General features: G+C 50.7%; 2 protein-coding genes across 3 annotated transcripts; both read left to right on the top strand.

The window, feature by feature from the left end:
• The first annotated feature begins 374 nt into the window (after positions 1 to 374).
• On the top strand, positions 375 to 10,930 carry LOC128268695 (sphingosine kinase 2-like). Its single transcript, XM_053005887.1, has 4 exons — positions 375 to 479; positions 2,706 to 3,875; positions 8,199 to 8,298; positions 8,367 to 10,930. The coding sequence occupies exons 2-4, from the start codon at positions 2,899 to 2,901 to the stop codon at positions 9,309 to 9,311; spliced, it is 2,022 nt and encodes a 673-aa protein (XP_052861847.1). The 5' UTR covers positions 375 to 479; positions 2,706 to 2,898; the 3' UTR covers positions 9,312 to 10,930.
• A 5,230-nt stretch (positions 10,931 to 16,160) lies between these two features.
• Positions 16,161 to 21,084, top strand: LOC128277504 (probable E3 ubiquitin-protein ligase HERC4). 2 transcript variants are annotated; one of them, XM_053015968.1, is made up of 10 exons: positions 16,161 to 16,362; positions 16,698 to 16,802; positions 16,880 to 17,066; positions 17,335 to 17,728; positions 17,802 to 18,216; positions 18,284 to 18,414; positions 18,495 to 19,973; positions 20,064 to 20,289; positions 20,364 to 20,477; positions 20,543 to 21,084. In XM_053015968.1, exons 2-10 carry the CDS (start codon positions 16,734 to 16,736, stop codon positions 20,693 to 20,695), a joined length of 3,168 nt encoding a protein of 1,055 aa, XP_052871928.1. In that variant the 5' UTR covers positions 16,161 to 16,362; positions 16,698 to 16,733; the 3' UTR covers positions 20,696 to 21,084. The 2 variants fall into 2 exon arrangements, with proteins under 2 accessions (XP_052871928.1, XP_052871929.1); XM_053015969.1 differs by having other exon boundaries at positions 16,880 to 17,051.
• The last annotated feature ends 55 nt before the right edge of the window (positions 21,085 to 21,139 follow it).

The raw sequence follows: 21,139 nt of genomic DNA on the forward strand, positions 1-21,139 counted from the left end.
AGTTAGGTTCCAAAATCTGTCAAATTCATAAAAACAACTTTCATAAAATATTTGACGTTTCGTGTTTTGATATTTCGTGTAGGACAAATTAACAAAAATCCATTTGTACATTAAGACGAAAGAAGCTTCAAGCTCAAAATCTCTATGAATCTATGAGTCGGACGCATTTTGCGTGTAAGAGATACATAATTTCCCGTCGAATTTTACGTGTTTTCGGTTAAAATATTCGGACGTGTTTTCCGGTTCCGGTTCCTAAGGTGATCGTTTCGTCAGTCCGAGTTGTTTCGTCGCGGTAGTGCGCCTTTCTCGGTAGGTTCATCGGCACCATTTCTGTCTGCTGCGCGGCCGTCCGTCGCTGTGCTAAATAGCTAGCACTAAGATCTAGAGACCGATAGCCAGGGCACTACGATGTTGACATAATGGCGCACACCACGGGATTACCAGTGAATCGGGCGCACGTAATACTGTGGGATAGTCAGGTGTGTCGGGTGGCAGTGATGCTTGAAGTGGTAACCCGTTTTCGATAGTTGATAACGCGAATAGTATTATCTTGTTCGCGTACGACCCCGATGCCCGGGAAACGATAATGTTCAGAGCGCTCCCCAGCTCAAGTGTGTCATCTGTGCTTGCTGTGTGTGCGCGTGTGTGCCTTCGCGAGCCTTTATTGCTGCCCTTTGTCCAGCTCTACGAGAGCTGGCGCTTAGCGTGGTGCCAAAATCGTTTGCAAAAACCGAATTTTGCCAAATAAATGTGTGTTCGAAAGTGTGAAATCATGCTGGTACCTTCGACACGGGCGTCCCTTTTGTTGCCGGTCCGTTGCGTGACATTCGCTCGATCATCTGTTCCTGGATATAATCACAGATCACAGGAGAACTCTTTACGTAATATCCGGGCTTGTTGTCGTCGCCAACTTGATGGATGGGAGCAAATGTAATTTGTGATGTGTGAATCTGTTGTGTTGGCATTTCATTGTAACCATTGCACAGGTGGACCTAACGAGTGGATGAAATTAACACAGAAGCATTTCGACAGGCAATTTATGGCTTCCTTGTAAATTAAAAACAAAACCTACTAATAACAATGCCCGATCCGCTTTGGCTACAATAGCCAATAGTCGGCTACGGATATCATAAGACAAAACCATAAAAATTGAAATTTGTTTTATTTCTGTACGTTCGATCTTATGGGATAGGTTTCTTTTTTTAGTAGGCCTTTTACAAAGCTTATTTCTTCTTCGGAAACAACCGCGGAGCGGTCTTATCCTGCACCAGAGACAATGTTAATCTCTGTTGCTTTCTGTAACAATTCGTTTTTTTACGGGCGGGGTTGTTGGTCCCGCGCCAACCCCCCTGTCACGCCGGTATCGGGAATCGAAACCCTGGCCGGCTGTGTGACAACCGATCCAGGGATTCGAACCCAGGCCAGCTGCGTGACAGCGAAGAGCACTACCGACTGCTTTATCAGCGGAGGTTACAAAGCTTATTTAGTAAATAAAAAACCATAAAAGATGATAAATAGAATACAACTCTTATTTATTTCTGCGATTGATCAATAAGAGAGTTTCTCCAATGATGGTCTGCTATCAAATGTCTGCTAAATGATAGCCATTATGTATTTTCTGCCGACATAAAATAAAGAAATTAACACCATGGATCATATGAACTCATTTTCTAATTAATTTTCCTCCACTCACCAAACGCTCCAGTCCCGAGGTATCATTGCGCTATTGTGATGGTGTTTTACATAATTGGCTATCATTAACTATGATTTAGTAGCTTCCGTAGTCGCACCCACCTATCGAGCGGGGCAGCTCCCCTCTAACTTCAACCTATTCCGTTCATTTTCACCTCGTAAACCATTAGTTCCGTTCTGTGGAGGTATAAAATTAGTTGGCAGAAAAAAAGGGAAACCACGGACCGCACGGATCCAGTGCGTCCTAAGACAACTTATAAGATGCCATTTTCGACACGAAACTTCCCCGACAGTGTCTTCGGCGTCAAGCTACAGGTACACGAAAAGAAACTTTCATCTGACGCATTCCGCTGTCCGTGGCGCAAAGGTCTTGTGTTACGTGGTTTTTGGGCAGAAGTAGCACCGCCCGAAAAAGAACCCTCTATCATCGCGCTGGAATCTCGGTAGGAAACCTTTCCCGGGGACCCTTGAGAGGCACCCCAAAGTGTCAGCGGAAACCAGGGTTTTGAGTTTTGTTGCCTTCCCGTTTGACGCTGCCTGGGGGGGGCCTACGGGCAGACCTCTTGATGGCGGTTGGTCACGCCATGATACTACAACCTTCGCGAATTACACGACGACGTGGGTGATTCAAAACGGTAAACCCGAGGGTGGGTGGCCAGCTTTAGTTCGTCATCTGGACGTCATCGTAGATTGTAGGTTTGCGTGCACCACCAATCTGGTTGTACCATCATCATCGGCCCTTTGAGGCATTTCGAGTTTCACCGACGGGGGGAACACTGGCTGGTGAGGTTGTATTCAAGGCCGTTTCTGCTGCAATTCCAAATAGTCGCCGCCGGCAGTCCGTCTCGCTGTGTAACTGTTACATTCACTTACCTAACTGGTCGGCTGCCACGGTTCGGCGGTTACGAATGCATATTCTTCGTGGTGCCACAATGTTTTAGTTATTGACCTAAAAACAAACGAATTATTGTTGAATTGACAAGTAGTTAATTTGTGTGTTGAAAATGTTGCAGCAATAGAAAGGGAACTGACAGAAATATTAAAACGGAAGCGATCGTAACCCGCGAGAAGAGTGTTTGTTGTAAGTGTTTGTAGTGAAAAGTTCAACAGAATGGTTCAGTTGTTCGGGAAACTGTAGTAGTCGATGCGAAAGCGGCTAAGGCTTTCCGCTGCTAAGCCGTTTGCTCGTGGGAAGCTGATCCTTGGATGATGATGGAACCCGCTCACAAGCCGATGATGAACCTTGGTGAATTGATTCACTCTTCGCTGAGGGTCGATGAAACCTTGGACGAAGATCTGCGATCGAAAACGGAAGCATTCGCAGTCAGCAACGGTGGAGGTGAAGATCAACGGCAACTCCAGCAACCGACGGTTTATCTCACCGAAACGTTCTACATCAGTTCGAAGAAAAATACCGTCTTCGAGGTGCGGCTCACCGACAAGGGGCTCTGTTTGAAGAAACAATCGAACGGGTCGACCAAGGAGCAGACCATCCCGCTGAAGGACATCATCGGTTGTCGCTGTTTGCGCAGCAAGCGACGTACGCGGGGCAGCTCCTCGTGTACGTGTGCCTCCATCTCGAACTCGGGTGCCCTCAAGGTGGTCGAGGAGAACTCGGGTGAGCAGGATGAGACGGACGTGAGCGCATATCTGTACATTTACGCGTACATCCTGAAGCGCAACCGGCGCGGCGGGTTCCGCGAGCGTACCACCATCACCCTGCGCTTCCGTTCGTTCGATCGCTACGAGGACAACAACCGCGAAGCGCAAAAGTGGCGCGCCGCCATCAAGTGTCTGATCGCCGGTGAACCGGCGTTGCAGAAACACACATATCAACCACGCGATACGCGCAAAATGCTCGTCATACTGAACCCAAAGTCCGGCTCGGGCAAGGCGCGGGAAATGTTTCAGCAGCGCGTGGCACCGGTCTTTGCCGAAGCCGAAATCCTCTACGATCTGCACATCACAAAGAAGTGCAACTGGGCGCGCGAGTTTGTCCGCCTGCGGGACATCTACCTCTGGCGGGGGATCGTCGTCGTCGGTGGCGATGGCATCTTCTTCGAGGTACTGAACGGACTGTTCGAGCGGGAGGACTGGCAAACGGCCATCGAGGAGTTACCGATCGGCATCATTCCTTGCGGGTCCGGCAATGGATTGGCGAAAACGGTGTCCTTTTTATATGAGTGAGTACGATCAAGCTGGTAGTTGGAGTTATTTACTTATCATTAATGAACGGGATGATGATGATTAGAACGGGCAGCACCACCTTCCATCAGCCTGACGTGTTTTGCATGGAAATCGATTAATTGGTGCAGCGAGTTTATTACTCTTGAGATTGTGACATTTTGCAATGACCTTTTGTAATACTGGAAAAGATCAAAATAACATACGCGTTTATGTATCCCTTCGAAAGGCCACTTAATCCATCATGTTGGCATTCCGGTTCCAAGTAAAATCAGAATATCAGATTATACTGGACGTGCGATCATTCGATCCTCTATCTTTCTCAGCAGTGGGGATCCCCGCTTACCTTCAGATATGTGAATTGGTAATACGCCTTTGTCTCTCCATTGCGCACCGTTTCTCAGTTGAACGTGATTCAGGAGGGAGCTTGCAGTGCAGCTCTTTCGTACGACACATGATTGCGCAGTTGGTTGTTTAGTGAAAAAAGTACCAACCATTGCTTCACGACGGTGTGTTACTTCGATCCGATAGCACCGACGATGGCTCGTGTTTGTTAATAATAAGAAAGTGGCTATTGAAATATATCGTGTGTAGAATATCATTCGAATGGGTGTGAATAACTTATCTTCCCTTAACACATTAATCATTCTTTCTTTTATAATTGTTTTGTTTCATTGTATAATCGATAGAAATCATCAACTCTTATGATTGATGGCTGCTCTTATGATTGATGCTCTGGCTGTTCATACGGTTGACGGCGTACATTTCACCTGACCGTATAAAAACTAAACACAAATGCACAACTCATTTTGCATGCCGCATTTTTGTGTGTGTAACGTATACTTAAAAGTATATCTCGATCCCAACCAGAAGCATGTTCGGGGACATTTAATTTACACCTTCATCACCTTGTAATGTGCATGTTGATTGTTCTTTTTCACGCGAGTCACGAACCGAAGCTGGAAGGGATTTTTGTCCTGGTCCGGGGAATAATTATGCGGCAGTACCGTTTCCTGTCGTGCATGGGACGAATCAAACATCTAGAGTTGAATCTCACCTTTCGGTTGTGGTTGATAAGAAAAGAAAACGCCATGCTCCACGCAATAATGGTGTTCTTGTGCAGGTGTACGGAACTGACCAGTATACCAGCTTTTGCTGATCGGTGGCATATACATTTCCCGGAACATTGTGGTGGACCGGGTTGAGTGGATCACCCTTATTTCCGGGCCTCGCCGACGGTGGTGAAGTCCCATTAGCCATTAGTTTACATAACAGTCTCAAGCTTGGCCGCATTCAAGTCTACAAGATATTAGAAGTTTAATACTAGTTCAAAAATATTACACGACTGTGAAAGACTCGAAGACTAGTTATAATAAAATTTTGTGATGGACGCAATGTTGACAGTACAACAGTTGGCCCAAGGATTTATGAATATCAATAATACCCTATCGCATGACCATGAATGCCTTCATCCCTCGGAACGCGAACCCCCCAGCAGCGGGGAAAGAAAGCTCTATCTATCAATCGATTACAGTTGTTTGTCGCCAACGGTGGCAACCGCACGCCGTGCCGCAGTTGTGTCAGCCAATGTCGTGTTTGCAGATAAGAAAAAACATTGCTCACTTTGCCGCCCCGCCGCCAGTAGTAGACACGCCCGACCGACGGCGGGCTGTGACACGTGTAGCAAGGGTTGTTTTCCATATCCCGTCCGGACGAATCTATGAGTCGCGGATTGATACCGCCCCGGACGACAATTCCACGATCCGCGTGCTACAAAACTTGCAATCGGTGGAGCTTTGTCTTCTCATGGTCTCATGGCCTCCTCGATGGCGGACTTTGTACTTTGTGGATCGGGTTGGCAGCATTTCGAGGCTGTGTGATGCTTGAATCTTTGCCCACCTTTCTTTACCGGCGCGTCTAATGGCGGATCCACTCGACCGTTGGATTTTTAACAGGGTTTTTTCTCGCGCACTTTGTGTTCTTCTCGTGCGATGCTTGTCCACTATTTTTTTCCTCAGGCCCGGTGAACCCGCGATAACCTACATGCGCGGTAATGCGTCAAAAACTATCCACATCCTCCGCCGGTGGTTGAGAAGAAACGAACAATCGTTGGCGCACATGCTCACAATCTGATCGCAGGATGCTACGTGCGTAGTATAATTGAAACGCATTATTGGCACGGCCACTAAGATAGTAAATGCGTTTTTATATGATAGGGAAACTTCGCTCGTTGCTTTAACTTGACACCTTATCGCTCTAGCGCGTCAAACGTATGAATGTGGCTGTTAAAGTGCCAAGGCAATAAGTTTAATGGGCGCCGCGTTAATGGCGGCCAACATTGCGGTTCCAAAATAATCAAATAAAGCCAATCAAATCGAGTTTCATTCGTAATCGAATCATCGGTTGAGCGGTCGGGGATGAAATGAAATTAAAATTTGTACACTCTCCGTAGCCCCAGCAACGAAGCAGACGGCGACTGACAAAAAGCCACCGTGCAAAGTTTAATAGAAGATTTGCCTTCGCTCCGGACCACTTGAAATCTTGCGTCAACTGATGGAAAAACAAATGCAGATTTATCTCTAATCGAAAACCACAAGTCACGCGTATAGGTGTGTGTTTGCAAACATGTCCGTGTGATTTGCGTCAACAATGACTCAAATCTGGTGGTGATGATTTCGAGCCTTTGTGATGATCGGCCTTTGCGTCACAGATGTGCTACGAGAGAAGGTCGCGCTTCCTTCGTCCACTGCTCCACTTTTGCCGGTGGTCGGTTTTGTTTGGTAGCCCTTGAAAAGAAAGAAAAACGTTTGGTTTTTCTTACGTAATTGAAAGGACGGCGCTCAACGGTCATCACACCGCAAACACGGATATATAGCTAGGTGCAGTTCCTTGCTTGGAAGAAAGTTTGTAGAGTAGCCAATCGGCGGCGGCGGCTGGTGGACTGGTTTTTTGGAGGGAAAGATTTTTATGGGTTGGCCTAGATTTGTATGGTTTGGCGTTTAGCAGCGACCAGCCACTCCAACCCTTGACCACTATCCCGCGGTCGGGCTCCCGGGCGGAACATAGTTTGACCGCAAAAAGGATAGGACAGCGGCACACCGCTCGCTTCACGGTCGATGCTCGTCATGTGCCACATTGAGGGCCGGCAAAAAATACCTCCTGCCGGCAGCAACGAGACCGGTGGCCAGTCCGGGAGAATCGAGTTCTCAAGGGACCTCTCGAATGGGATGTTTGATCGATTTGTGGTACTCCACATCGACCAACGAAGACGATGAATGGTGTTGGAAAGCTACATTACATAACATTCAGGTGGCAGCAGTGGAACCACCAGCGGGTTTCGTGGACCCTACGCCCAATGGCTCGGTGGCCCTCAGGTGTGCTAAACTCGATGGACTTGTTAGTAAATCATAAACCAGACACCGTTGCCGCCGCGCCCAGCGTTTGCTGACACGAAACCGACCGAGGTGTTGCTCGTCATTCTCGTTGCGCGGTGTATAGATATTCGCTACAAACTTTTGCGAAAGCCCTGCCAGAGCCAGCGATTGAGCAAGGATCGCACCCCACGGACTACGGCACGCGGTCGATTCGGTCGTTGATAAGATACTCCTAATCATTGACGAATGACTTGTTTTGGCGGGGTGCACAGCTGGGGCGCTCGTCGATAGTGTCACGCCTGATGGCTAGTGACAAAATGAGGACGGCTCTCGAGTGGGATAGAAATTGTTGCTTCACAATTCATGCGGCCGCAAATGAAACGCCAACAGCGGTGTCATAAAGCCCCGGCTGTCGCCAATATTGGGCATGTCATGTGACAACACGGGCACAGTTCAACAGCTTTCAACTAGGACGGAGCGAGGCGCCCGGGGTATGGTGGTGGCTAGACAAATTGTATGCGCGGTCGGCCGGCGACGGCGAAGGGGATTACGGAGATAACGGGTTTTCAGTAAGAATCGCAATTGTCGGCAATTGAATCCAGCGCGTACAGGTGTCATCGTGTTGTGTCGTCACCGGTTTTATCCGGTTCAGCATAATCGGCAGAATAATCCGTTCCGGATTATTAGTGTCACCATTCAATCCGCTGTCCGATCTCGTTCTTTTTGTTGCGGAAGGGAAGCGAACGTACGCTGTGGAAACCGGACATCGGAATTTGCAGTTTTGCCAAGTGCATTCCCGTCATTCGCAGTTTCAGGCTACAGTTGGGTTTCTTTTGTCGATATTTTTGAGTGATTTCAAAAACAAAATTTATTAAATTCAGCGTTTGTCAATTTGTATTTCAATTTGAATTAACACGGATAATAATATCTTCTTTCTTCGCTTTACAGAGAGCCTTTTGAAACGAAACCCGTACTGGCATCAGCTTTAATGGTAGTTAAGGGAAGACATTCCATGTTAGACGTAGTTAGAGTCGAGACCCGCTCCAATGTAAGTAACCATAAGCGAGAGTTTATTGCTGCGGGTGCCACATTAACCTTGTTTCTTCTTCTTCGCAGATAATGTTCTCTTTCCTGTCCGTGGGCTGGGGCCTCATATCAGATATCGACATTGAGAGCGAACGGTTACGTGCCATCGGAGGTCAAAGGTTTACCGTGTGGTCGGTCCACCGATTGATCAGCTTACGGACGTACCATGGGAAAGTATCCTACATTCCGGCGCTGGCTAGCCAAACCAATGGAACCACGATGGCTGGCAGCCATATGAATGGGCCGACGAGCCAGCGATCGGGTGCGATCGGAACACTAAAGCACAGCGTTAGCTACAACACCACGTTGAACTGCCGCGACTGTCGTGGGGGAACCGACACAAGTAGCTGCGATGCCTGTGATACGAACTTTAGTGACGTGCTTTCACTGGAGACGGGAATGAATCTGGATTCGTTTCGTCCCCGCATCGACAGCTGGTACTCGGCAACGTCGCGCAAAAGCACCTACTTCTCCACGGTCGACAGCGTGTACGAGAGTGATAAGGCTTCCAACGATGGCAGTATCGGACAGCAGGTTGGCCCCAACGGTACCGGGCCGTTCGTACAAATGTATGGTCCACCGTCGCGGTTGCCCGCGCTAACGGCTGCTATACCCGACACGTGGACCACCTTGACGGGCGAGTTCGTGATGGTGCACGCCGCATACCAGACACACCTCAGCACGGATTGCTACTTTGCCACGCAGTCGCATCTCAACGATGGCATTATATGGTTGCTGATCATTCGGGGAGGAGTTTCTCGATCGCAGCTCCTATCGTTTCTGCTCGGGCTGAGCAGCGGGACGCACGTTCCGCTGCAAGCGAACGATTACATCCAGATGGTTCCGGTAACTGCCTTTCGCATCGAACCAAACGGCACCAATGGTCACATGACGGTGGACGGGGAAAACGTGGAGTGTGGCCCAATCCAGGGTGAAGTGTTCCCCAGCCTAGCAAAAGTTATGGTGCCCAAGTAGAATGGGAACAAATCTGACCAGAGAAAGGTTTCTTTTTGTGCTCTGTTTTCTGTGTCTATTGGAACGTTATAGAGGAGTATTTTCTTTTTCGTTGGTCGAACCTGTCCACGACGGAATGTTTGTTGAAATTGATTTGTTACGCAGAGCAGCGGTGGTCTAATAGGTTTTAAGGGAGAAACGTGCGATAGATAATTGGTGAAGGTTGATCCTCATAGAAGAACGACATTCCTATGAAATCCCATAAAGATCTTCTGGATGGCGAAAACAAATGGCAAAGAACAAGACAAATGGCTGTTACCTAAATGTGCTAGTATTTTTTTGTTTGGGTGGGGTTGAAAATATTTAAATTGCATTCTATAAAAATCAAAACGCTTGCGCACAAAACAATTCTTTTGTGGGGCAGTCGTTGTAGAATTCAGCAATTCCCAAAATTCGTGCCAAACTGATTTCATTCGTCGGCTTTTCTTTCCCGGTAACTCCTGGTACCTATCGACAACGAAATGGCCCGGAACTGATAGGGCATACAAAGAGTACTGCATAACAGGATGCATTTAAATTGCTTGAATCCATTCCACGCGCTCCATATCAGTCGAAGCGACCCGAAAGCATTTGCTAACATTGAACATGCGACGTAAACGATAAGCAATTGTACCGACTCGCCAGCAGTTTAAAAGTTAAAAAAGATCGCAAAACGGTTTACAAAACAAAGTATTACCTATTCCAATAAGATAATTGTACATGCGCATCATGAACGATTCGGGCGCAAACACTAGGCTTTCCGGATGGTGGCCGGGAAGCGAAGCAAGTAGTATAGAATAGAGAAATCACGGATGTGGAATGATTACCGAGAAAGACCATTTTAAAAAGACAAAATACTTCATACCAGTCACTAAACCGTCGACATCCGACATTCAAAACGTGTCAATAGTGCAAGCAATTTAGCGTACTAGGAATCAAATTTATAATATCTTTCAAGCATTACAAAATATATTCATAAAATAATACACACAATGAATACAAGTTATTGCCACCAGTTCCTCGGGCAGTGCATCAATGGTTGTCCGAAGATGTGAAGACGAAAGTAAAATATCTTAGGCGTGCATAGGACGGTATTACCGAAAGGCGAGTTGGCAGCACTTGCCGAAAAGTACAGTGGCTTCCTGTGGCTTTCACAAACAAGCAAGAGCCCGAGAGTCGAGTGATCTGCAAATACCTCTACTTTAAGATAATCTTTTCGCTTTGAATTCTGCCTGCATTCTAGTCGAAGGGCGTACCATAGATTACAGTTTCGATTAAGCAGAACCACCATTACGAATAATGTGTGGGTCGCAAGTAAACTTACTCGAGCGTCATTACCAGTAGATACGCACGTTCATAATTCCACAGTAATTCCAGTTTCAATGCGTGTATAACCGTCCATGGATCGAAGCCAGAAGTGAACAGATTTTTAGTAGATTCCGATGAAAATGAACTATGACTGTGATTCGTTACATTGTGCGATGCGCGAAGGTCAATTTCCTGGTTTTTTTCTTCCTGCCGTTCAATGGCACTTTTTCTTCAGTTTGCTGTATGATTTACTTTACTTATAGTGAAAAACCGAGAGAAATTTTTCCAATAAAGTGCACGGTGGTTTTACAACAAGCGACTGATTGTTTCAGTTGATTTGCTAGATTTGAAAAGACTACTGGCAAATGGTTTATTTGGGAGCGTTCTAATAAATAGTTAAACAATTTGTAAGATAAGAAACTGTGCGAAACTGTCAACGATCGAAAGAAATCACATAAAAAAAAAGAAATCACATCAAATTCAAAATTGTTTGCCAAATCGACATTGAAAACGCACAACCCGATGACAAAGTTGCAATTTGACAGCCGAACCGCGTGGTACCAAGTGCAATAAGAGCTGCGAAAAATCGAAGAAAAGAGCATGTCTGCAGCGGCAGACGACGACGAAGCGGAGACGGACGAGGCGCTCATGGCCAGTGAGGAGCTGAGATCGCCTCCGAGGAAAAGAAACTCGCCGTGGAGAGAGTCCACGCCGACTAATGAGCTGGTCATCGAGCCGCTAAGTACGCAGGAGACGTCATTCCTGTCGTACGTAAAAGCAGAGGTGAACGCCGAAGTAAAGGCCCTAATCGAGGAGCTTAACGCGCGCCATGCGGCCGAACGAGCGGCGCTAATGCATACAATAGAAGGGTTGGCGAGGACAGTGAACCTGCTGCGCCAGGCAGTGCTGCCCGCGGCACAACCGGAGCGCCACAGCGCAAAACCGACGATGCCGCAGCAACGGCTGGAAGCGGCACGCGGGCAGGAGGATCCTGCCACCGGCCAACCGGGGCAACAGCCGCGGCACCAGTGGACGGTGAAGCGCAGCAAGCGGCAGCTTCAGCGCGAGAAGGCCGAAAGAAGAAGGAAGGAGGAGGAGCTGCAGCAACGCGGGAAACAGCGGCAGCTAGGCAAGCGACAACAGCAGCAGCAGCAGCAACCGCAAATGCGGCAACAACAGCAGCAGCAGCCGCAAAAAAAGCAGCAGCAACCGCAACAGCGGCAACAACAACAGCGACAGCGGTCACAACAACAGCAGCAGCAACAACGGAAAATCCAACCCGACGCTGTAAGGGTGGAACCCAAGGGCGACATGTCGTACCTGGAGGTCATGTTGCTCGTCCGTGAGGAAGAGGAGATTCTAAAGGTGACCGAAAAGGCCTGGCGGTCGAACAAGGACCACCTGATGCTGAGGGTCAAATGCGACGCCGACGCAAATGCCGTAAGGACCGCGGTGGCCAACATTGTTGGCGAGAAGGCCACACCAGTGGTCCTCACTGCCATGGCCGTGGTACGAATTAGGGATATCGACATGTGCTCCGACAAGCAGGAAGTGGCCGAGGCGCTGGGAAAGGTCGCGGGTATCACAATATCCGCGACGGACGTCAACCTCCGCCGCATGCACGACGGACTGCAAAGGGCCAACGTTAGGGTTCCAGCCAAGGCGGTGGCTGCCCTGACAAGGGACAAAGTAAAAATCGGCATGACCCACAACACAGTGCGGGAGGCCGACCCCATCCCGGCCAGCCAGAAACGGTGCTATCGCTGCCTCGGGAGAGGCCACAAGCCCAACAAGTGCCAGGGACCGGACCGCTCCGACTGCTGCCTGCGATGCGGCAGCAAGGAGCACCGGCGGAACAGCTGCACGGCCGAAGCCCCGAAGTGTGTCGTGTGCTCGGGCGCACACAACACGGGCGCGGCAGTGTGCGAGGGCAATGCCATGCAATGCCTCGAATAATGCAGCTCAACATGCGGCACTGTCAGCTGGTCCAGCTACTCCTGGCCCAGGTGACACGCGAAAATGGGCCCCACTGCGGTACAGAAGTGGTGCTCATCTCGGAGCTGTATAAGTTGCCCACCGATAGCAACTTTTGGGTTACTGATTGTAAGAAGACGGCAGCTATCTTCTCCAGCGGTCGGTACCCCATACAGCCAATCTGCAGCAACACTGAGGGAATAGTCGTCGCCGAGATCAGGGGCATAGTGTATGCCAGCTGCTACGCCCCCCCCACGGTGGGGCATCGAGGCATTCAGGCAGTACCTTGAGGCGTTGGCCCTAGCAGTGCAAGGTCACCCTCGCGTCGTCATAGGAGGGGATTTCAACGCTGCCGCTGTCGAGTGGGGCAGCCCCCGGACCAACGCCAGAGGAGAGGAGCTCCTCGCGATCATGGAGCAGCTAGGGCTCGTCCTGCTGAACCGTGGATGTGTGCCAACATACCGAGGCAACGCAGTGGCCAGGCCGTCGGTGATCGACGTGGCATTTGCCACTCCAGCCATCGCTGGGCCGGGCGACTGGCGGGTGGTAGTGGACGACCAGCTGATGTCGGATCACTCGCCCATCACCTACACCGTCGGAGACCCGCAGCCTCGAACCGCACCGCGCCCGGCACCACGGCACCAGCTTCGCCGGTGGAGGATGCACCTGTTCGACCCGGAGGTGTTCGCGATCTCGCTGCGGGCACTCAACTTCGGCGGAGTCGAACCAACGGTGGCTGCCGTCACGAAACTGCTGGTGAGAGCCTGTGACGAGACCATGCCGCGCAGTGGCCGAGGACCGGGTCGGATCAGGCGTGCCGTCTACTGGTGGACGTCGGAGATCGCGGATAAGCGCACCATCTGCGGGCTTGCCCGAAAACGCCTGCGAAAAACGGGGGACGCCAGCGACCGTGCTTACCGGGCCGTCGAGTACATGCAGACGAAGCGCATGCTCGACAGCGCCATCCGGGAAAGCAAGCGGCGTTGCGCCCGCGAACTCGCGGACTCGGTGGAGGACGACCCCTGGGGCAACGCCTACCGAACGGCAGTGGGCTGGCTGACAGGCGGAAGCTTGCGGCAAGAGGACGACCACGAAGTGCTGGGACGCATCGTGGACGAGCTGTTCCCACAACAGCCACCGATGGACTGGCCCGATGCAGCGCGACCAGAGACTGCCACCGGGGCGATCCGCGGGGTAACGGAGGAAGAGCTGATGGCTATTGCCAGCAGCCTCAGCCCCCGCAAGGCCCCTGGACCCGACGGCATCCCGAACGTTGCCGCAACCGCTGCCCTGCGAACATACCCAGCTGTGTTCTGCAGCCTATTCGGACGGCTCCTCGAAACAGGCTCCTTCCCAGAGGAGTGGAAGCAGCAAAAACTAGTGCTGATCCCGAAGCCGGGGAAGCCAGCGGGGCTGGCGACGTCGCAGAGGCCGCTGTGCATGCTGAACGTCTTGGGGAAGATCTACGAGCGCATCCTGCTCACCAGGCTCAATGACCAGCTGGAGGGCAGCGAGGAACCGCACCTCTCCTCGAACCAGCACGGCTTCCGCCGGCAGCGATGTACCCTGGACGCTGCCCGGATGATCGTTGAGGAAGGAGCGGATGCGATGCGCCATGGTCGCACGAAACCAAACACACCACGCATCTGCATGGTGGTGTCACTCGACGTGCGCAACGCGTTCAACTGCGCCAACTGGACGTCGATAGGTGCTGCGCTTCGTCGGATGCAGGTACACCCGGAGCTACTGCGTGTCCTCGGCAACTACTTCACCGGGCGCAGGCTGTTATACGAAACCAACCGAGGACTGAAGGTCCGCGACATCACGGCGGGCGTTCCACAGGGCTCAATCCTCGGACCGACCTTGTGGAACGTCATGTATGACGGTATCCTGAAGCTTCCACTAGGAGCGGGCGTGAAGAGCGTCGCGTTCGCCGACGACTTGGCGCTGATCATACGGGCCGACGACGTGGACGCAGCTAGAGAAGCCGCGGAGACGTCCGTGCAACTGGTACAGCGGTGGCTGGAAAAACACTCCCTCTCTCTGGCTCGCGAGAAGACGGAGGTGCTCGTCATCAGCAGCCACAGAGGAGGGCGGCAGCACACGAGCGTCGATGTTGGCGGCGGAATTATCTGCCAGTCGAAGCAGACAATCCGCTACCTGGGAATACAACTGCACGACCACCTGCGCTGGCGACCGCATATTGAGTATGTGGCAGAACGGGCAGACCGAGTGACGCGAGTCCTACGGGCTCTGATGCCTAATCGTTCCGGAGCGACGAGCGACAGACGCCGACTGATCGCGAGCGCCGTAACATCAATGATCCGATACGGAGCCCCGCTATGGGCAACGCGGCCTCACGGCCTCGAGGTACAGAGCAACTGTCGGCGCCTGAATGGAGTGCAGCGCAAGCTAGCGCAGGGCGTGGCAAGCACTTTCCGCAGCGTTTCGTACAGTGTGGCCACGGTCCTCGCCAGCATGACGCCCATCGTACTGCTGCTGCAGGAGGACGAACGCTGCATCGGGCGACGATGGTCAGCGAATGGACAGGAAACGGAGGATACCCATCCCCCTCCGGACGCGACGGCCCTGCGCAAGAGAGAGCGCTTGCGCACCATCAGCCAGTGGCAAGAGCAGTGGGCGGCTGCGGGGACGCCAGACGCCAGTCGATACCAGCGCTGGACCCGCAGAGTCATCCCGGACGTCACGTGCTGGGTCAGCAGGAAACATGGACGTGTGGACTTTCACCTGTCCCAAGTACTCTCGGGACACGGATTCTTCCGAGAGTACCTGCACATAAAGACGTTCGCACGATCCCCTGACTGCACCTGGTGCCCCGGCGCCGCGGAGTCAGCGGAGCATGCTATGTTCCACTGCCCGCGGTTCCAGCGGGAAAGAGCGGAGCTGCTGGCGGATGACGGCCGCACCCCCCTCACGCCGGATAACCTGATGAGCGAGATGCTGCGCAGCCCGGAGTGCTGGCAGCGCTTTGCCCGGGCCTGCCGAGCAGCTTCAAGAGGCGTGGCGAGAAGAGCAACGCTTGGAGGCTGAGGCTGCTGCAGCTGCTGCTGCTGCTGCAGCTGCTGACGTAGCTGCCGCTGCAGCTGCTAGGCGAACACTTCGCTAACCGTTTGCTGTTAGCAATGCTGTTTGTTTACCACCGGTACCGTTTGTTCCTAACAACCGGCTGTGAAGAGCAAGAGCGGATCGCGACGGACTGACAGCTCCTCGTAGCGGAGCTGAGAATGTTTATACGCTTATATCCGCGGCTTGTGTATGTGCGTAATGTAACGTAGCATAAGTATAGTCCTATATGTAAATATGTACTATGTAAATATGTAATAAAGGGCGATGATACATCGCGCTCCTGCCCCTCCACATTGCCAGATAGGCCCCTGGTGGGGGGGAGAAACAGGATGTTTCCCACATCGGGAAAATGTTAAAAATACCCGATGACAACAATCGATGAACGAAAGAAATCGACGTAGAGATTGCACAAGTTTTAGTTGTGTTGGTGAATCAGCTGTCAAGCGTCAGAAACAACACGAAGCAATTGATTCGTAAATTTTTGCGTTTGGTGGAAGTTGTTGGAAAAAGGCAGTTTCGCGTACAAAGTATCCCGCCAATGTTGTCGCGGAACGTTGTCGGAAGCTTAAATTATTCCGCAGAACCCAAGTGTGAAAGGTTAGGCCAGAAACCGATTCGGAAAACACCTACCAAATACATGTTGTTAGACCCGACCGCTTTGAAGGTGAGAGTTGCCCGTGCCTACTTAAACCAGAAAATAATCATCAAAAAGTTTGTGGTCGCGGGACTGAGCTACGCATTTTGTGTGACCTTTATCTCGGCAGCGACCAATGCTGCGGCAACGTTGCTTTGTCTGGAACGTTCTATATGTCTTTAATTATCGTTCGCCAAATGGGTCGCATTTGCATTTAGCAACATCCGATCATTATTGCGTGCGATACTTGACCTATTGACATTTATTTCTCGTTTGCTTTTGGGATGTTTAAGCATGTTGCCATCAAACAAGTAGCAAAAGTGTGTAGTCCTAATGATATTTATTCCTCTTTGTGATTCTTTCAGACCATTGTTTTCCTTACCTTAGACTAGGGTAAAGTAATGGCGGTATACTGTTGGGGCAATACGGCCCATGGTGAGCTGGGCCTTGGCGGGATCGAGGAAGAGCAGGTACGTTACGCACAATTAGCTCCCGAAACTTAAGCAAAATATGGAACAAAGTGAAACCTTTGTATTGGCTGTTATAGGTGATGGTACCGCGGAAGATGGATTGGTTGCATGCGAACGACATTGCACAGGCGGCTTGCGGCGCCAGCCACACTTTGCTGCTAGTGAGCGAGGGAAAGCTGTATTCGTGTGGCAACAACGATCACGGCCAGCTGGGCCATGATGTCGAAAGTTTGCCAAACAAAAGGCCACGTATGTCGCGATTTAGTATGTAAATTGTTCTACGATACCTTATCAGTTCTTTTCGAGATTCCCTTCTGTCAAGCATGGTTCGAAACGATAGTTATCTGCCCCCCACCCGATTGAGTCTTTCCAACACTCCGGTTGACAGTGCCAGAAAAAACGCTCACTGGCATACCGATTGTAATGGCGTTTGTTTTCTTGCACAGTTGGCTTTCTGAAGATTCTACTTTATGGCATTTACAGCTCTTAGACCTTCCTTTAAACACTCTTTATCACCCGCATGGATTCGCAGAACGATTAACGTCACTCGAGAACTACATCATCACAAACGCCTGCTGCGGCACAGCGCACTCGCTAGCGCTTACCAACTGGGGGCAAATATATAGCTGGGGCTCGAATGCAGTGGGCCAGCTCGGACAGGATGTGGATGTGACACGCCAGCCATCGCCACGGCTCATTCGGTCGATTGCCGCCAAGCAAGTGGTGCAGATCGCCTCCGGGCAATACCATTGCCTGGCGCTCACCAACAACGGCGAGCTATACGCTTGGGGTTCGAATGCTTACGGCCAGCTAGGTGTTGGGACGACCAATGAAAAAGTGGCCATACCGACGCTGGTTGTATCGTTGGCCGGTGTGCCGATCGCTTTCATTGCCTGCGGTGGAAACCATAGCTTCGCTGTATCCAAGTAAGCACAGGATTTCCCTCGGAAGCGTTGGACTTTCCTTCATATCGTGCGACGGTTTCTTTTTTTCTTACAGATCTGGGGCCATTTTCGGATGGGGAAAGAACACATTCGGACAGCTGGGATTAAACGATCTCAACTCCCGTAGCTTTCCGACGCAACTACGCACGCTACGCAGCCTCGGCGTCCGGTACGTCAGCTGCGGGGATGATTTTTCCGTGTTCCTTACCGCCGGCGGTGGTGTGTTTACGTGCGGCGCCGGTTCTTTCGGCCAGCTGGGGCACGGTAGCTGCAACAACGAAATACTGCCCCGCATGGTGTTCGAGCTGATGGGTAGCAAGATCACGCAGATTGCGTGTGGTCGACGCCACACGCTAGCGTTTGTGCCTTCACGGGGGAAAATCTACGGTTTTGGACTCAGTGGCGTAGGGCAACTGGGAATCGGAATCGTCGGTATCTGCAACACCCCGCAGATCGTTCGCGGACCATGGGTGAGTGGGCTTAACTTTTAGAATCACTGCAACGGGGTTGCTCATACACCGTTCCTCGGGTCTACAGCTTAAAACCGATCAGGACATTGATGACTGCGAAGTTTCACAGAGGATCGTGAACCGTATGTTCTCCGGCGGTGATCAGTGTTTTGTGTCGATGTTTTCCAGCGAAGAATCGGACGACTATCGGCAGTACGAGTAAGTATTGTGATATCTTTTCTTTTTCTTCAGACGGAATTCATCGCAAACTTTCATTCCTAACACCTTTTTCCGCGTAGCAAAAACACACAAATTCTTTCCCTGTCGCTGCAACTGGGACGGGAGCTCGCGGAACTGAAGCCTGAGGAGACGGTCGAGCTCGATCTAATGTCCTCGGTGGAAACGATCTTCAAATCACTGGCCTGCCTGAATGGATCGCTACTGCTGCCGAACGATCAACACTTTTGCTGTACCTCCAAACATCCGGGTCTCGATATGGAGGCCGCGACCGAAACGTTCGATTTGGTGCGCAAAATCGAGCACGAGTCACTGCGCCAGTTGATTCGTGATTCGATCACGTCCGATCTGCTTGCGTCTCTCGTCCCTTCGCCTGCCGACGTAGAAACGTTGCGCATCTATTTGCTGCTGCCCCTGTACCACGAGTTCATCAATCCGAAGCACTACCAGAAGCTGCACGCCCCGTTCAGCAAGTCGGTTCGAAACCTGCAGAAGATACCGTACGAAATCGTGACACGCTGGTGGGCTCTGCAATCTCGCGATTACTTCGAGCGGTTGGTAGAGAACTGTAAAAGCGTCGTCCTGTACATCGTGCGTTACAAGCTGCCGAAGGTGGTGATGGAGCGGGAGGAGCACCACGAGCTACGGTACGACGAGCAGCTCGTCTCGTTGCTCGAACTGATGGCCATTCTCTATTGGATCAATCACACCAAACGGGAAAGTAAGCTGGCATACGAGCACTTCCACATCGGAGAGATAGCCGAGTTGATCGATCTGCAGCAGGATTACTACAAATGGACACGCGACACGACGGGTCAGTACTTTTCGCTATGCAACTATGCGTTCATATTCAACGCCGCAGCCAAGATGCTGCTACTGCAAACCGATCAGATACTGCAGATGCAGAAAGCGATCAGTACACCGACGCCAACGTCGATCTTGCCGTCACTCTTCTTCCCGACCGTACCGCTACTGCCGCAGTTTATTGTGCTGAATGTGACGCGTGAAAACCTCGTGGACGATACGATCCGCGAGCTGTCGCAGTACGCAGCGAGTGATCTGAAGAAACCGATCAAAATCAAGTTCTGCGGCGAGGAGGGTGAAGACGCGGGCGGTGTGCGGAAGGAATTTTTCATGCTTCTCTTGCGCGACATTCTGGATCCGAAGTACGGAATGTTTAAATCGTTCGAAGAGTCGCGCACGATCTGGTTCACGGAGGATTACTTCGAGGGAGACGATAGTATGTTCGCACTGATCGGCATTCTGTGCGGTTTGGCGATCTATAATTTTACAATCATCGCAATTCCGTTCCCGTTGGCGCTGTACAAAAAGCTGCTCGGCGAGGAGGTGGATATGAGTGATTTGCGCGAGCTTACACCGACCGTGGCACGATCGATGCAGAGTGTACTGGACTACGAGGGACCGGATCTGGCGGACGTGTTTGAGTTAACGTTTTCGACCACCCGTGAATATTTTGGCGAGATGCAGACGATCGCACTGAAGCAAGGGGGTGAACAGATTCGGGTGACGCAGGAGAACAAGTACGTATCGGTGGGGAGGGCGGCCGTAAAAGATCGACAGGTAAGATGCGTGAATCTAAATGGTCGTTTTCGCTCTCTCTCTACCCTTAGACACGAATTCGTTCAGCTTTATATCGATTATGTGTTTAACAAATCGGTAGAAAAATCATTCCGGCAGTTTCTCGCTGGTTTTATGCGCGTTTGCGGAGGGCGCGTGTTGCAACTCTTTAAAGCGCACGAACTTATGGCTGTTGTAGTGGGCAACGATGAGTATGATTGGGTGGCGCTAGAAGAAAATACCGAATATAAGAATGGATACTCATCGAGCGATCAAACGGTAAGCCTTGCCATAACAAATCATCAATAATCGATACGATCCCGACGGGGTATGCCGTCCTCTGCCCGTTACAGATTCGTTGGTTCTGGGAGGTGTTTCACGAGTTGCCGCTGGAGGAGAAGAAAAAGTTTCTGATCTTTCTCACCGGCAGTGATCGCATACCAATCCTCGGGATGAAAGCAATAAAGGTAGGTGATCCGTTTTTGTTTCATAGAGTAGAGTTACCTGTTTAACGCCTCTCGTTTGTTCGCAGATCTTCATTCAACCAATGCCGGATGATAAATTTCTTCCCGTGGCCCACACTTGCTTCAATGTGCTTGATCTACCTCACTACCAGACAAAGGAGAAGCTCAAGTACAAACTGCTGCAAGCAATACAACAGAATCAAGGATTTAACCTGGTGTGATGAGCGGGAAGAACATACGGATACGGATGTTTCTCTTGCTGCGGTCGTTTGAAAAGCGACTGGCAGTGTGAAACCATAACAAAATGGCAACGAATTGTCCCGGGTATTGGTTTGTTACGGTCGTCGTTGCCAAATCTATCCATTGAGTTTACGCGGCGTGAATATTACTCGCGCTAAGAACTGAGATTGTCTTTTCTTTCCACTACATTCTTCTACATTAGGTCTTAGGTCACGTTATTCTAAAAACATTTGATTAATTATTTCGACACTGCCAAATGGTTGTGCTTTCCTACGCGATCGGTTATTGTTTGCTTTCGCACTCTGCACCGCACCGTTGTTGAAAACTGTAGGCATGTGGTTGAAAGGCGGCGGAACAGGGGCAATAAATGAACGTGAAGAAGTGTTGGAATAATGGATTCGTGTTTTTTTAAAATGCAACATATT

This window comes from Anopheles cruzii, chromosome 2 (genome assembly GCF_943734635.1).
Source record: "Anopheles cruzii chromosome 2, idAnoCruzAS_RS32_06, whole genome shotgun sequence".
Taxonomy (NCBI): Eukaryota; Metazoa; Arthropoda; class Insecta; order Diptera; family Culicidae; genus Anopheles; species Anopheles cruzii.

Coding starts and splice junctions, on each gene's coding strand:
- LOC128268695 (XM_053005887.1), top strand. CDS start 2,899: ATGATGATGGAACCCGCTCACAAGCCGATGATGAACCTTGGTGAATTG. Junction 3,876..8,198: donor ACGGTGTCCTTTTTATATGA/GTGAGTACGATC, acceptor TTCGCTTTACAG/AGAGCCTTTTGAAACGAAAC. Junction 8,299..8,366: donor GAGTCGAGACCCGCTCCAAT/GTAAGTAACCAT, acceptor TCTTCTTCGCAG/ATAATGTTCTCTTTCCTGTC.
- LOC128277504 (XM_053015968.1), top strand. CDS start 16,734: ATGGCGGTATACTGTTGGGGCAATACGGCCCATGGTGAGCTGGGCCTT. Junction 20,290..20,363: donor ACTCATCGAGCGATCAAACG/GTAAGCCTTGCC, acceptor TGCCCGTTACAG/ATTCGTTGGTTCTGGGAGGT. Junction 20,478..20,542: donor TCGGGATGAAAGCAATAAAG/GTAGGTGATCCG, acceptor GTTTGTTCGCAG/ATCTTCATTCAACCAATGCC.